At 38.8% G+C, this 15,892-nt stretch overlaps 1 protein-coding gene across 1 annotated transcript; it reads left to right on the top strand.

Annotated features, from left to right (window-relative positions):
• The first annotated feature begins 69 nt into the window (after window positions 1–69).
• Window positions 70–15,878, top strand: kiaa0196 (KIAA0196 ortholog). Its single transcript, XM_015382497.1, has 28 exons — window positions 70–324; window positions 564–709; window positions 2,617–2,701; window positions 2,841–2,941; window positions 3,013–3,205; window positions 3,293–3,445; window positions 3,546–3,659; window positions 3,982–4,153; window positions 5,277–5,404; window positions 5,657–5,786; window positions 5,977–6,089; window positions 6,411–6,577; window positions 6,872–6,947; window positions 7,071–7,181; window positions 9,414–9,554; window positions 10,098–10,178; window positions 10,254–10,355; window positions 10,611–10,790; window positions 10,891–11,015; window positions 12,086–12,248; window positions 12,360–12,462; window positions 12,542–12,621; window positions 12,724–12,827; window positions 12,966–13,095; window positions 13,195–13,291; window positions 14,916–15,069; window positions 15,154–15,241; window positions 15,448–15,878. The coding sequence occupies exons 1-28, from the start codon at window positions 139–141 to the stop codon at window positions 15,502–15,504; spliced, it is 3,480 nt and encodes a 1,159-aa protein (XP_015237983.1). The 5' UTR covers window positions 70–138; the 3' UTR covers window positions 15,505–15,878.
• Window positions 15,879–15,892: the final 14 nt, after the last annotated feature.

Below are 15,892 nucleotides of genomic sequence, written 5' to 3'. Positions count from 1 at the left end.
AATATCCTTTTCTGTTATTCAGTAAGTATAATGTAATCTGTGCAATTCGTAAAAAATAAGTTAAAATCTTGTTTTCCTAACAGGAATAGTTGGATTGTTTGCTATAAAACCAGAACGTACCCGTCATCTCCAGCCACCATGGTGGACTTCCTGGCAGAGAATAACCTGTGTGGCCAGGCAATCCTTCGCATAGTTTCCAGAGGAAATGCTATTATTGCAGAATTACTGCGTCTCTCTGACTTCATCCCAGCAGTCTTTAGGATGAAAGAAAAAAGCGACCAGCAGAAATATGGAGACATTATCTGTGATTTCAGCTACTTCAAGGTATGAAACAAACCCCATAACTCATGTAGCCGTGTTCTCAGCATAATAAAACCTTTCTACATTGTCTGTTTAGAATTTGAAAGAGTTTTTAAGTTAAGGTTAAAATGTTAACTGATAGAAGAAAACATAATATGTTTAACTTTAGGAGAGGCTTGTAAAACAACACTCTGTTTAGCTGCTGTTTCAAATTGTTACTGGGAGAGAATGACTGAGTGTGATTAATGTTTGCGTTTCTTCAGGGTCCTGAGTATTATGAGGGGAAGTTGGAGGCCAAACCAGAGCTTCAGGACCTAGATGAAGAATTCAGAGAGAATAACATTGAGATTCTATCGAGGTTCTATCTGGCCTTTGAAAGCGTCCATAAATACATAGTGGATCTCAACAGGTAACGCATTGATGACTCTGTTTCTAATTTTCACTCAGAAAGCTCAAAACATGCAGCATATGGTCACAACTAGCTGTGACTATATACTGATTTTCTGCCTAAAGCTCTTAAAACTTTTTCTTGACATTATATAATAAAAAAAATGTTATAGCAAATAAAAGGTATGTTTAATACCTGCTTAAAGGTTGTTCTTTCAAAAGGGATGGTTAATTTGATCTTTTAATCTAATCAAGCATCATCTGAACCCATATTACTATCTAGTCTATCGAGTATTACTGTATGAAAGTTACGGATATACACACACTTTTTTTTGCTGTGTTACGGCAACAAATACAAAATTCCTAGGCTGGCAAATAGTATACAGCTTGAACAGTTCCATATTCTCTGGTGTTGCAACCACACATTTCCTTGTATTTGTTTGGGATTTATGTGTCAGGCTAACGCAAAGTATTGTGCAGAAAAGGAGGGAAAATTATCAGAAATAATTTGTTTTTCAGATTACTTTTGAGAAAGTAATCTGAAAACTGTGACTTATTCAATGTTCTGTCTGATACCCCTTATTACAATTCAATTAAACTGAGGATAAGTTTTATTATTGTCATTTGAAATTGTTGAAAGAAAGTCACACAAGGTCGTTGTGGCTTTTTGTGGTTGTAGGAGATGTTGGAAAAGTGCTTCAGACAGGAGAAACCAAAATCGAATTGAACTTTTTGGCCAATGTGCAATAAGTGTGCGTTTGAAATCCAGCTCTGCACATCCCCTTCACCTCAGCATCCCCATTTTGGACCATGGTTGCAGCATCATGCTGTGGAGAGGCAGGGACTGAGGAGCCGCTCAGAGTTGATGCAGCTAATTACTAAGAAATAACAGAAGAAAGCCTGTTAGGCTACGTTCACACTGCAGCCTGAAGTGACCCAAATCCGATTTTTTTGCCCATATGCGACCTGGATCTGATCTTTTCATGGCTGTCTGAACAACACAGATCCAATGTTTTTTCCAATGCGACCCAGGCCACTTGACTATGTGGTCCTGAATCCGATACGAATCTGATCTTTTCAAATGCGACCTGGCTGTTCAGACACAGGTCGCATTTATCTGACCTGAATGTCATTAATACTGACAGTGATCACTATTCTTCATCTTGCTACGCAGAATTGGCAAGAAAACCAACAATGCTGGACGATAATGCAGAGAGTAATATTTATGTTTAACCATCTTGGAAAGTTTGAGTTTTTAAGGTTGGGAAAGATCGCTAGATGTTCTCCAGCACTACTGTCCATGTTTACTTCTGTAAACACAGAGCATGCCTGCTTGTGACGTCATTGCGTCCTCTACTGCGCATGCGGGACACTTAGGTTGTATGAATGCAGTTCACACAGGAGATCACATACAAGTTGCATATATTTGGAAATGTGAACTACAATGCAAAAAAATCGAATTTCACAAAAAAATTGGACTTGAGCATCAAGGCCTGCAGTGTGAACTTAGCCTTAGACTTGAATGATTGTATCTCAACCAACAGATCATCAACTTTAAACGTAACGCTCAAAGCTGAATTAGAGGTCTCTGAAAATAACTCCTTATGGACCCTCTGCTTCTCGTCTGACCATTCTTTAGCATCTTTACCAGGAAGTAAGGGTGAACATTTCTCTCCCTGGATAAGAAAAGCTGGTAGAGTCCTTCCCTGCACTGCTTACAACTGTAGTTGCAGCAAATAGGGGGTGGAGTCCAAATATCCTGCAAACCTATGGCTTTGAATGCATTGTATGCTTCCCCCCCCACTTCACAATCAGGCTTTACTTTGTTCTGGTCTTCTACATAAATTCCTCATAAAACACTCTGAGGTTTGTGTGAGTGCTGTTACAAAGCTCTGCAAACAGACATATTCTTAAAACATATCTCCACAGATACTTGGATGACCTCCATGAGGGTGTTTATATTCAGCAGACCTTGGAAACGGTGCTTCTAAATGAGGATGGGAAGCAGCTCCTGGTGAATAACCTTCATGTTTCTTTACTGTTAGATGTCAGCTAATATCTGTATCTGATTTGTTTTCTGTTAGGATCACAGATCAAAGTCAAGTGCTGCAGTGTCTTTCATCTTTTTAACAGCGTGTTTTCACCTCCAACAGTGCGAGGCTCTCTACCTGTATGGAGTCATGTTGTTGGTTATCGACCAGAAAATTGAAGGAGAGGTCCGGGAGAGGATGCTTGTCTCTTACTACAGATACAGGTAAGGATCTAGGTCTGAACCCCCCAATAAACTGTCTTCTTTGACTGAAGCCTCATGTGTTGTTGTTTCAGTGCCGCCCGTTCCTCCTCCGACTCCAACCTGGATGACATCTGCAAGCTCCTGCGCAGCACTGGCTACTCCACCCAGCCTGGAGCCAAGCGACCAGCCAACTACCCAGAGAGCTACTTCCAGAGGGTTCCCATCAGTGGCACTTTCATTAGCATGGTTATTGGGAGGCTACGTTCAGATGACATCTACAACCAAGTTAGTAAGACGTCAAGATCAGAGGAAGTTACTGATTAAAGCCTCTCTGATCTGAACCCTAAATGTGTTTGCTCCCCTGTTCCTCAGGTGTCGGCCTACCCTCTACCTGAGCATCGGAGCACGGCGCTGGCCAACCAGGCTGCCATGCTTTACGTCTGCCTGTTCTTCAGCCCTTCCATACTCCACACCCAGCAGGCCAAGATGAGGGAGATCGTAGACAAGTACTTCCCTGATAACTGGGTAGGATCTCATTTTCTCAGCTTAAAACAAGCAGTTTCCTTAAAGCTGACATCATAAGTCAGATTAATGTTGTCAATATCACAATGGTTTCTGGGTGTAGGTCATTAGTATCTACATGGGGATCACGGTGAACCTGGTGGAGGCCTGGGAGCCGTACAAAGCTGCCAAGACGGCTCTGAACTACACCCTGGACTCCGCTAACATCAAGGAGCAGGTATGAAAGATTTCTCAGCCTCTCAGCCTTCTGTTGGTTAAAGCTGATGTCAGGGAAACAGCTAAATTTGCCCAGACAAGTGTTTGACCACTCAAACTGTTAGTTTTAGGTTTTAGGTAAAAGACAATGTGTAGAATACTAAACCTATTGAACAGGTTTAAATACCTTAAAAGTGATGACAATAAAAAAAAAAAAAAACAACAACAACAGATTAATCATCTTTCTTTTTTCACCTAAAAACATTGCCATGGATCCAAATGGCCTCTCCTTGGAGTGAATAATTGAATAGATAAACAAGTTTTCCCTCCATGACTGCATGTAGGCCAGCCGATATGCAGCCAGTGTGGAGAGCCTGAGGCCGCAGGTGCAGAAGCTCTTAAAGGAAGGTTTTCTCAGAGAGGAGCTCATCCTGGACAACATCCCCAAGCTGCTGAACTGTCTGAGGGACTGCAACGTGGCAATCCGCTGGCTGATGCTGCACTCTGCAGAGTCAGGTGAGAACGTTGGACAGAAGGTGTCAGTCACCGCTTTCCTGTGGCTTCCTTACATTTAGCTGGGAATTATTTAAGGTTTGAGAGTCTTTATATCCCTTGAACTTTCTCACTTTTTGTGTTCTGTTGGAATTTTCCAAATGTTGTGTAATAATAAACAGGAGAAAAAGCATCATTAATATAGCCATTTAAAAAAAAAAAAATTGATAAGTGCGCCATGTATTTGTTTTCAGCTCCTTCTGTTATAAGAATACATTTAATCCTGTACAATCAGTTGCATTTAGGCTCCACCTGTGTAGTAAACGGGTCGTGCTGTGTGTAATTTAATCTCGGTATTAATCCAGCTTTTTCAGAAAGCCTCAGAGGTTTACTGTATTAGAGAACAGTAATGAACAAACACCATCATGAAGAAAAAGGGACAACACTGAACAATCTTAGAAGAGATTTAAAGCTCAGTATTTTCAAGTTTTGAACATCTCGTAGGTTTAATAATCACGTAATACACAGAGTAAAGCCTGGTTTATGCTCAGAAACCATGTCGTCTGCGTGTGTCGCAGTTAACGCAGATATGCTTTCTGGAGTAACTGCTCCTCCTCTCTGAGGAGACTCTGTACTAAAAAACAGTGATGACAGCATCATGATATGGAAACCAGGGACAGGGAAGCTGGCTGGACTTGTTGTAAAGAGGGTAAATACATCAATGGGTCAGAGGTTTAGCTGCCAGGAGTAAACCAAACCTCCACATTTAGCCAGAATCTATTAGATCAAAGCTTATTATTGTGTTATTATAGCCCAGACAAAATTATAAACATAAATCAAACTAAAAATCTGTGGCAAGACTTGAAATTTGATAATGAAAAGTCCATCTAGTCTTACTTAGCTGAATTTATATAGCACATTTCGATCAGTAAAATCATCAATCAGGTGATTTGAAGCTACTTCTGTACTAAATGTGAATCTAGAAAGTAGTTATTCAGGGGAATGAAAAAGCTTGCAGTATTTTACACATTTCCGTTTCTGAAAGTAAAAACACCATGTTCTGTTTCCATTACCTGCTTTTGTAATAAACTGTTAAGTTTATGTGATTAAAATAAAACCTCATACTAAGGTGCACTTTGTCTGTCAGCCTACGACTCCAACAACAAGCGGCTGCGACAGATCAAAGACCAAGTGCTCAACGACTCCAAGTACAACCCCAGGATCCTGTTTCAGCTGCTGCTGGACACGGCTCAGTTCGAGTTCACACTCAAAGAGGTGAGCAGAAACTTAGCAAAGTGAGAGATTTGTTTTCCCTGTTAGCACGCTGCTATAAAACCTCTTTTATTTAATGCATAAAATAAATAGGAACTGAATTTCAAGGCTATTAATGAGATGGTAGCTTCTGTTAGACGTGTCTGTTCCCGTTACCTTTCAGCAAGTTTATCACAAGATGACGCAAATCTAATGTTCTAATTACACATAAGGTCTGACTAATTCCTCTGAGCGTCTGTGCTTTTCCTCGTCCAGATGTTCAAGCAGATGCTGTCAGAGAAGCAGATCAAATGGGAGAGCTACAAGAAAGAGGGATCTGAGAGAATGACCGAGTTGGCGGAAGTCTTCTCTGGGGTCAAACCTCTCACCAGGGTTGAGAAGAACGGTGAGTAACTTTACTTTTAACTACAAGTGAACGGAAATGTCATGGATATACAGAGCAGCTTTCAATAGGAAAGGCTGCCGGTAATGTTTTTTTTTTTTTTTTCTTTCCAAAGAAGACCTGAAATGATCTGTTTAAATGGAAGCTAATGATTCAGTCTGCGTTTGCCTCAAACCTCTGCTAACGTTCACAGAGAATTTACAAGCGTGGTTCAGGGAAATCTCTAAGCAGATTGAGTCTTTGAACTATGAGGACTCTACAGCTGCTGGGAGGAAGACGGTGCAGCTGATCCAGGCTCTGGTTGAGGTGAGGAGGAAGATTATTTTCACCAAGACGTTACATCTTCACATTGGATCCGAATTCAAATAATTATACCATCATTCAAAAGCTTTATTTAATAACCAAAGCTTCTTCAGAGATATAGAACATGCAAAAAATTGCTAAAGCTAAACCAATTATTGATTTGATGACTCTATAATGTTAAACTGAATCAGATGTTTAGGAACTGTAAATGTCTTAGAAATAGATTAATATCCCCCCTATTTAATGGGAGCAGTTGTATGTGTAGAATGAGCTTTTGGTTCTTCATCTCTCAGTCTGTAAAACATTTTGCTTTCCTGTTTCCAGGTCCAGGAGTTTCATCAGCTGGAGTCCAACCTGCAGGTGTGTCAGTTTTTGGCCGACACCAGGAAGTTCATGCACCAAATGATCCGCACCATCAACATCAAGGAGGAGGTGCTGATCACCATGCAGATAGTCGGAGATCTTTCCTATGCTTGGCAGATAATCGACAGGTATCTGTTGGAAAAGTGTTCATTATCATACATTCCTGGAGTGCATGTTTCAGCTGAGTAACAGCATCACAAAATAATGTACTGAGAAAGGTTGAAATACAGAAAGGAAAACTGACAATCTAGAAATGCATAAGAAGAAATCAGTGAAAATCAAAGGAAGCAGTAATTCTTACTGTTTTTATAAACCATCCTAAAAGAATTCCCCTTCTTTTGGACTTATCTGTGCTCCTCCTTTTGTCCGTATGTGGCTGATAACATCCTTCTCCTCCTCACTTTTGAATTGTTTTTTTGCAGCTTTACATCTATTATGCAGGAGAGCATCAGAGTCAACCCATCCATGGTCACAAAGCTAAGGGCTACATTTCTGAAGGTGAGGACGGCTGTGTCAGTCATATGCAGGAACTCAAATATGGGATAATGAGCACTGGTAAATTATTAACACCACTGTCCTGATGTGTGCTCGATGCAAAATGATCATCCTGTTTGTGAGCAGCTGGCTTCTGCGTTGGATCTCCCGTTGCTGCGGATCAACCAGGCCAACAGTGCGGACCTGCTGAGTGTCTCCCAGTTCTACTCTGGAGAGTTGGTGGCTTATGTTAGAAAGGTATTCAAACATGCAATATACACATGAACAAAATCAGGGGACATTTGGACTTTTTAAATTTCACTTTTGTTCATTTGCAACCTTAGATTTCAGTGTTTTTTCTGCATTAAACTATCACAAAGAAGAAAAATATTTCAAAGAGGCGGGTTTTTTAACAAAAGAAAATCTGAAAAGAGGGGTCTGCCTTTTTATTTATCCCCCGAATTAAATACTCTATAGAAACCTTTATGATGTGATTACAATTAAAGGTATAGTGGAGAATGTCCTTTTTCCGGGTGGATCGTCTAAATAAGTTGTCCTAATTGTCAATCATTCTGGTGATATGTTTACGTAAGGCCGTCCTACATGCTCGTCGCCACTTTCCCTTACCGGTGGTGAGTCTAACATAGGGGAAAAATTGCTAATCTTCTTTTGCAAAATAAGCTTGTATGAGTGATGCAAACAGCAATTTTTAAACAGAGCATGCACGAGGAGGAATGGACTTGTGCACGCTCTCGCACGCGTATAATAGGCGTTCCCTCTCGGGAGCGCGTACAAGGTTGTGCATGTGTATTTTTTATTTTTTTTAATGTGGAGAGGACGGGGCTTTTCAAAAATGTACGAGAATCCTCCATTATAATTTTAAGTATATGTCTACAAGCTTTTTCCTATAGAGAAATGTATAGCCATTCTTCTTCACATAATAGCCTCAGCTGCTGGATTATTCAGCTGTAGGCTCCACCCCCGCTCTCATCTCAGCCCTGGCAGCCTCTAACAGGTTTCCTTCTAGTATCACCCCGTGTTGAACTCAGCCCTCCCACTGACTGATGTTGTTACCACTGTATATAATAGCAGTGATGGCGTGTTTGGGATGATGTGCAGTGTAGGTTTTTCCTCCATGCAGAGTACGTTCATTCATTTTTGGTAGCAGATTACCTTCTTCCACATGTTTTCCTGAACCCTCTAAAGGGCTGACCTGAATTTAAATGGAGCTTATTCTAGCTCTCCTTCATAAAAACATCTTCTTTTTGCCTCCTTTATCCTATTACCAGGGTTACCTTTAGGCTCATGGTTGCTTCCGGATTAATGTTGGTCCTGCATGTTTGTGTAGATGGATTTTTTTTTGCTTTGTCATCCATCATTTTTGAATAACGGATCAAATTAGTTAGAATGTTTTGATATGTTCAAAGGCAGCCTACTGTTGTATAAGCAGACCTTGGTTTAAGCTGATCTATATTAAACCATTTGCTCTGTTCTTTTCTCTTCATGATGCTGTCTGTTAGCTAGTTTTCTACAAACCTCTGGGGCCTTCCCAGGACAGCTGTGTTTATTGCCGGCATCGAAAACTAATTTGATGATCAGTGGGAGCCAGTGGATTATACAATGTTTTTTTTTATGTCTTTTACATAAAAGCTTAATAAAATATGCACAGATTTAGAGTTTAAGGACAAAATCTGGAAAACATGTTAGCTTTAAGAATATGTTTTCTGTTATGTCAAAACAAAGTAAAAATACTTTGTTACTTTACTGAGGCATTTTGGCTGTCTATACTTTGCTGGATTAATTATTTTTTAGACAACTTTTTACTTCTACTTCTTACATTAATTTGCAGTTATCTCTACTTCTACTTACTTTTTAAAAATAGACTTGTAATTTCTGTTTCATTTAAGCTAATTATCGTTATGGCCTTTTGGTATTTCAAAACAATAAAAATCATAAAAATAATTTGTTGCATCCAGACAATGAATTTCTTTGTGAATTTGTGACGCCTTTATGACAGCAACTTGTTATTCGCCATATGACAGTATGTTAGTAGATAGTAGATAGATGATGCAAAGTTCAATTTGACATTGTTACCTTTAGTTATAAATCTAAGAACATAATGTATAAGGAAGATATTATTCAGAATTGTAGAAACATTTTCCTTTAAAGGGGTAGTGCAATACAAGGTTTAAAGCTTCTGTCCTAAAATTTCTTTCTGCATTACTTTTATACTTTAGTAGTTTTTAAAATTATACTTTTACACTTTTAGTTGGGTAAAATGCGTACGTTGATACTCCAACTTCTCCAGAAGTATTTTTAAACAGTATGATTTATACTTTTACTTGAGTAATAAACATAAATACTTTTGACACCTATGATGTTGTATTGTTGACAACTAAAAAAAAACCTAAAGTGTGCACAATATTTGCCTGCAGCGGAAGGTTTCACATTTATCATTAATGTTCATGAATTGTACTTTTCTTGCCATAGGTGCTGCAGATTATCCCTGAGAGCATGTTCACCTCTTTGGCCAAAATCATCAAACTTCAGATTCATGATATCATGGAGGTGCCAACGCGTCTGGATAAAGACAAGCTGAAGGACTACTCCCAGCTAGGAGCCCGTTATGAAGTAAATCAACCATCCTGTTGCTGCTCACAGCATGCCAATGAAGTGGAAGAAAAAAAGTCTTTTGATCTCACATTGAATTAAGATGATAGATAAGAGGTCCTTATGATGCTCTGTTTGGATGTTGACTCATCAGCTGGATGGGAGTCAGGGCCAGACGTGATCTCCAGTGTTTGGGAACCTTTTTTCAGCCTCCCTCCTCAGTATTAAATCTGAAGTACAAATTAAAAAGGGAAGCTTTGTATGGAAACAGATTGTGGCAGGGAGACTAACTTGAATTGCTTTAATTAGAATGCAAACTGCTGAGGTCACGGCTTTTATTTATTTAAGAAGCACGCTCTGAGATGACTTGAAATAAAATATGATTGCTGTGGACGATTAAAAAAATGTGTCCTTGTAAATAAAATAAGATAGAAATGGTTGACGGGGTTTGGACAGGATTTCTACTGTCTGTCATCTCTCTTTAGAAGGACTCTCCTTATCTCACCCTCTGGTCTGATTTGGGAGGGTTTCAAAGATGAATCTCTCTTCTTAATCTCATTCCAGGTGGCTAAACTCACCCATGACATCTCTATTTTCACCGAAGGCATCTTGATGATGAAGACCACCTTAGTTGGAATTATTAAGGTATTATTTGCCAACCTAGTAGTAAATAAGCCTAGCTTGTTTGCTCGGCTTCATTAATATGTGGTGTTATTTTAGGTGGATCCTAAACAGCTTTTGGAAGATGGCATCAGGAAGGAGTTGGTGAAGAGGGTAGCTTATGCTTTGCACAAAGGCTTAATCTTCAGCCCCAAGGCTAAGGTAAGACATCAGATCTGTTTTCCACTGATAGCTGCTTCACTCAGAGCCTTTTCAGATGAGTTCAGAGCAATTGTCAGAAGTGAAGATCTTTCTCTGGGATCTCAGCCAAAAAAAGATTGCATGCAAAGTATAACATCTTATTCTTACCCCAGGCTGAATCATGATGATGATATGATGCAGTTATTTTTCCCTTTGAAAATAAGGGGAAGGGGGGCAGATATTACATAATGAGACTAAATAAGACTACTTTCTCAGCCCAGTGAACTGATGCCGAAGTTGAAGGACATGGCAGCAACCATGGATGGCTTCTACAGGTCATTTGAGTACATCCAGGACTATGTCAGCATATATGGCCTTAAAATCTGGCAGGAGGAAGTGTCTCGCATCATCAACTACAATGTGGAGCAGGAATGCAATAGTTTCCTCAGGACTAAGGTCAGTCTTAACCCTCATTTTTTGGAATATCTGAGAAAATCCAAACAGAACATTCATCTCATTTGTTTTTTTTTGTTTTGTTTTGAATGGGGCCTTTCAGATCCAGGACTGGCAGAGCGTCTATCAGTCCACACACATACCCATCCCAAAGTATCCCTCTGTGGACGAGTCTGCCACCTTCATCGGTCGTCTCTGTAGAGAGATCTTAAGAATCACTGATCCAAAGTAGGTCACAATAGCAATGCAAAAAATAAATAAATCTATCCCTTTTCCCACTGAAAATAGCATGTTAACGCGAGGTTTTCCAACATGGGTTAACCCGCTAACAATCAGCATTTGGCGCCCTTCCCATTGGCAAAAAAGCTGGGTCTAACCTCTAGCTAGCAAGCGGCATGTCTGATGACACCATCCCACTGGGTTATGGTCAATGATGTCACCAGTGTGACAGAAATCAGGAAAGTAAACAATGAAGAGCAACATGTAAGGATGCCAGGGTGAAGTCAGTATGCTTTATTCTTTCGCTCTTTTATCTGTCCGAATCTTTCCCACCAGCACTGTGCCGTGTTAAATGAATGTCCAGCGCTGCTCCATTTTTTAACAAATGTAAACAAGTTGTTTAAGCTTTTTAGATCAGAGCGTTGCCCTCAATGGTATCACGTAAATCAAGCCGATCGACCCGGCTCTGGTGTTCCCACAGAATGCCGACCAGACCTGAGGCGTCCGTGAGCTGTTCCAACTGCCACTAAAAGCTGATTGTTCCCGGGTTTAAACTGTTTTTTTTTTTCAGCCAGTGGGAAAGGGGTATAAACAATAATTTTTTGTCCTAAAAATAAGTGCATTTTTCTTGAATTGAGTAGATGAGACACCTTACCCCTGGAATAAGACAATTTACATTCAAAATAAGGAAAATATTATAATATATATAATATAATTTTCAACTGTTTTTGCATTGAGGTAGTCCATGACAAACTGATTAAAAACAAAATACAACTGAGTCTGAGGATAGACATACTGGTACGTAGATCGCTGCTGTACATTTGTGCCACCAGACAGAATAAACTCACCATGAATAATATCACTCTGGGAATCCAGTCTTCATACTGAAAATGGACGAAAATTCATGTTAAAAAGTAATTGTACTAAAATCACAGATGGCAATTATAATATTCTTTACCTTGGCTGTTAGACCCGTGTTGGATGAGAGAGATACCAAGAAACTAGCTTCTGTTCACAGCGCTGGGTTCTTAGAATATTCTCTTCAGTTTGTGCCATTTTAAGCATTGTCTTCTCAACAGGTTGACCTGTTACATTGATCAGCTGAACACCTGGTACGACATGAAGAGCCATCAGGAAGTGACCAACAATAGGCTGTTTTCTGAGATCCAGAGCACCCTGGGCACGTTTGGCCTCAACGGACTGGACCGACTGCTCTGCTTCATGATCGTCAGGGAGCTTCAGGTAATCCAATTAAATTAATATCCCCAATTTTTTTGTTACAGGTTACAGGTTGTTCAAATCTTCAGCTCTCATAGGCTTACTAAACTTTAATCATTGTGATTGTGTCGTCAGAACTTCCTGACAATTCTGCAGAAATGTATCCTTAAGGACAAAGCTGTGCTGGATGTTTTTAAAACCGTGCTTGCTGCAGTCAACCCAGTGCAAGGCATTGTGGGTAAGTATTTATTCTAAAAATAATGCAATCTGTAAGATTTTTTTAAAATATAAATTATTATTGTTTTTTGTTTCATTAGCTAATGCCAGCAAAGTCTATGCAAGTGCCGTTGCAAAGACGCAAAAGATCTGGGGAGCATACCTGGAATCCATCATGAAGGTTGGAATTAATTTCGTTCCCAGAGAATTTGAAGCAATATCGCAGTCAACTCTCCATCTGAATCACATTGCTGTGAAACTTTAATCGCCTGTGCCGTTGTAGGTCGGCCAGATGCAGATTCTCCGGCAGCAGATTGCAAATGAGCTAAACTACTCCTGCAAGTTTGACTCCAAACACCTGGCAGCCGCTCTGGAAAACCTCAACAAGTATGTCTGCTCTCACCACCAAGCAGAGAATATTTTAATCACATCTCTGAGGAGCTGCCACAGAAATACTTTATTTTACTGATATAAATGCAGCTAAGGAGAATTTCTTTCAGTATAAATATGTTTTTATCCTTGCAGGTCTCTGCTAGCAGACATTGAAGCCCACTACCAAGATCCTAGCCTGCCCTATCCTAAAGAAGACAACACTCTTCTTTATGAGATCGCTGCCTACCTAGAGGCTGCTGGTATTCATAACCCGCTCAATAAGGTTTGCAAAAAAAAAAGGCTTTCACTTGCAGTGTAACGATTTTACTATTTTTTAAGCATATCAAACATCTCATATCTCCTGTGTTTATGCATTTTACAGATATACATCACTACAAAGCGTCTCCCGTACTTCCCCATCATCAACTTCCTGTTTGTCGTTGCTCAGCTGCCTAAAGTTCAGTACAACAAAAACCAGGGTACAGTGTTTTGCTGTTTGTCTCCCTCAGCATTTAGTGCAGAAGTGTTCATAGCATTTTAACTTACTCACATTTGGCTGTTTTAACAGTGAAGTACCCAGTTAAGGGGTTAATATCAGTTGGAACAAACAACTGGAACTCCAGTTGTTTGTAAAACAACTGGAGTTCCAGTTAAAGCTGTGTCTTCAGAAGTAAGATGCTATAAGCTTTGGAAATCTACAAACGGAAATTTACTCCTGAAGTTTTATGCAAATAGTTGCAGTCAGATGGATAGAGAGCATCTTCACACACTGAAGGTGAATATCCGCAACCTATTATGTGTCTTCCCACTGTATTTAGCTCCATCTTTTCAATATAGCTTTCCTATCTGTGCTGGAGAAGAGTGTCACCATAGCATGATGTTGTTGCCACCATGTTTCACAATGGCTGAGGATCATAATGTATACATGTAGAAGTTAAGTTTTGCTTGGTTCTCTACACTGCTTGTAACATTTACATGGATTTCTTGTCTCTTCTTTTCAAATATATATATATATATATATTAGCTGCAAGACTCAAAGTTTATGTTTTTTATTTTTTTCCTACGTGAGCAGTGGGTCTCCTTTCCTCCTCTAGCATTAACTGACCTTTTTCTCTAATCCTCTGATGAGTTCTCTAGGCTACTTTAATTCCAATATGATGGACTGAACAATGTTCCATCAGAGACTTAAAGCTTGGGGCCTTATTTTATAATCTAACGCTGCTTTAGACTGCTCCACATGTTTATCCCTGACCTGTCTGGAGGGTTTCCTTGCATATGAAGATGTAAACGATATCGATCCAGTCATACTGTTCTTAAGATCTTGTGCAAAGATGAAAAGTTCAGCTTTATTCAGATCATTCATTCTCTTAAATCTGGCAGCTCCAATTGCAGTTAAACAAATGTGTACTGCATTGATTCAAGTTTTGAATTTAAAAAGGTCAAAAAATTTAACTGGAATGATATTTTTTTCTTCCACATCCTGTTGGTGACCTATTTTTTGTTGGTTCATTACATAAAGAATATTAAAGTTTGTAGTTGAAACATGATAATAGTGTCAGTAATTGGAAGATGTTTGCTTACTTTAGTACAGTGCTACAGAATTATTGATTTTCTCCTATCAACTGATCATATTTAAATGTCAGAAAATTGCTTGAAACTTTTTATTTCTTTTGTTTTACCTCCACCCATGATTAAACTTTTCTTCTTGGATATTTTTTATTTATTTATTTATTTTTTTTAGAAAAAAAAAAATCTACCCTTCTCTACCCCCCAAGGGATCACTGTCTTTGCTTTTCTGTCAAACTTAATAACAATTTTAACTGTTTGACAAAGTAAAAGCTTTCCACACCAACATGGCCCTTTTTGGGAGGTCATTTCCATTCATATTAAATCACATTCACATAAAACACAACATTTCTTTTCTTTTTAGAAAGTTGTTACACTTTATTGGCTAAACCCAGCTCTGATTATCATCAGAACTGTAGAATAAAGATATAATTTATAAAAACCAGTCTCACAACATGAAGTAGCCTTAAAGATTTCAGATCAGTGTGCATTAAGATTTCTTTTTGTCTGACTTCTGACTTTTTTTTCTTCTCAAAGGAATGAGCTGCAGGAAAGCTACAGACCCAGTAGACTGGCCACCACTAGTGCTGGGCATGCTCACACTACTCAAGCAGTTCCACTCTAGATACACACATCAGTTCCTAGCTCTCATTGGTCAGTACATCCGATCTATCATGGAGCAGTGCACAAGGTAACTAATTTTTTTTAAAATAGTTTCTAATTATTTCTTAATAACTCATAAATAATTTTGAGTTTCCATTTTATCCCATTACAGTCAGAAAATCCCAGACATGCCTTCAGATGTAGTGGGAGCACTGATGTTCCTGGAAGACTATGTGAAGTACACAAAACTCTCACGCAAGGTAGAGTAACAATTATTTTTAATCACATATCATAAAATGTGGTGAAAAGGTGGGAAAGGGTAATTGAGAAAGCATAATTATATATATTTATCCAAATGCTTTGCAATGTTTGGAGGTAATTTAGTGTTAAACAGTCAAGACCAAAACATGTATTATTTATTTTTGTGATGGTAATATCTGTCTCCTCTTTTCTCTGTATTCTGAAGGTGGTGGAAGCTCACGTGCCCAGTTTTATTTTCGATGAGTTCAGAACAAATCTGTGACCATTCTGCATATGACATTTCATCCTATTATACCCCACTTGTTGCCTGAGAGCTTTTCTCCATTCCAGATTTTGTTCAGTGGAAAAATTATTTTACTAATAAGAACAACAGCTCATTCAGGTCTTTTAGTAAGCTTCTGTAACTTTCCATATCTGAAGTGCAGACCTTTTAAAAAAATATATTTTATATGTTAAATCAGGAGGATCAAAAGTGTTATAATGATAGTTTATGAATGTCAGTCTCATTTAGTTACTTACTTACATTTTATGTGGTAAACTTGTATCATATGCACTAATTTTGATTTGTACAATACATTTACTTTTATGTAATTAAAATTTGTGCCATTGAATATTGAAATGTGCCAATAAAAAGATTCATACATCACTGC

Source organism: Cyprinodon variegatus, unplaced genomic scaffold (assembly GCF_000732505.1).
Source record: "Cyprinodon variegatus isolate N-32 unplaced genomic scaffold, C_variegatus-1.0 Scaffold258, whole genome shotgun sequence".
NCBI classification, from domain to species: domain Eukaryota; kingdom Metazoa; phylum Chordata; class Actinopteri; order Cyprinodontiformes; family Cyprinodontidae; genus Cyprinodon; species Cyprinodon variegatus.
The sequence above is the reverse complement of the archived record's forward strand: the minus strand, read 5'-3'. Positions and strand labels throughout refer to the sequence as shown.

What these genes read in the sequence shown, in the direction of transcription:
- kiaa0196 (XM_015382497.1), top strand. Translation starts at nt 139, where the DNA reads ATGGTGGACTTCCTGGCAGAGAATAACCTGTGTGGCCAGGCAATCCTT. An exon ending in TGGTGGCTTATGTTAGAAAG is followed by an intron (nt 7,182 to 9,413) that starts GTATTCAAACAT and finishes TTCTTGCCATAG; the next exon opens with GTGCTGCAGATTATCCCTGA. An exon ending in TCAGTACAACAAAAACCAGG is followed by an intron (nt 13,292 to 14,915) that starts GTACAGTGTTTT and finishes TTCTTCTCAAAG; the next exon opens with GAATGAGCTGCAGGAAAGCT.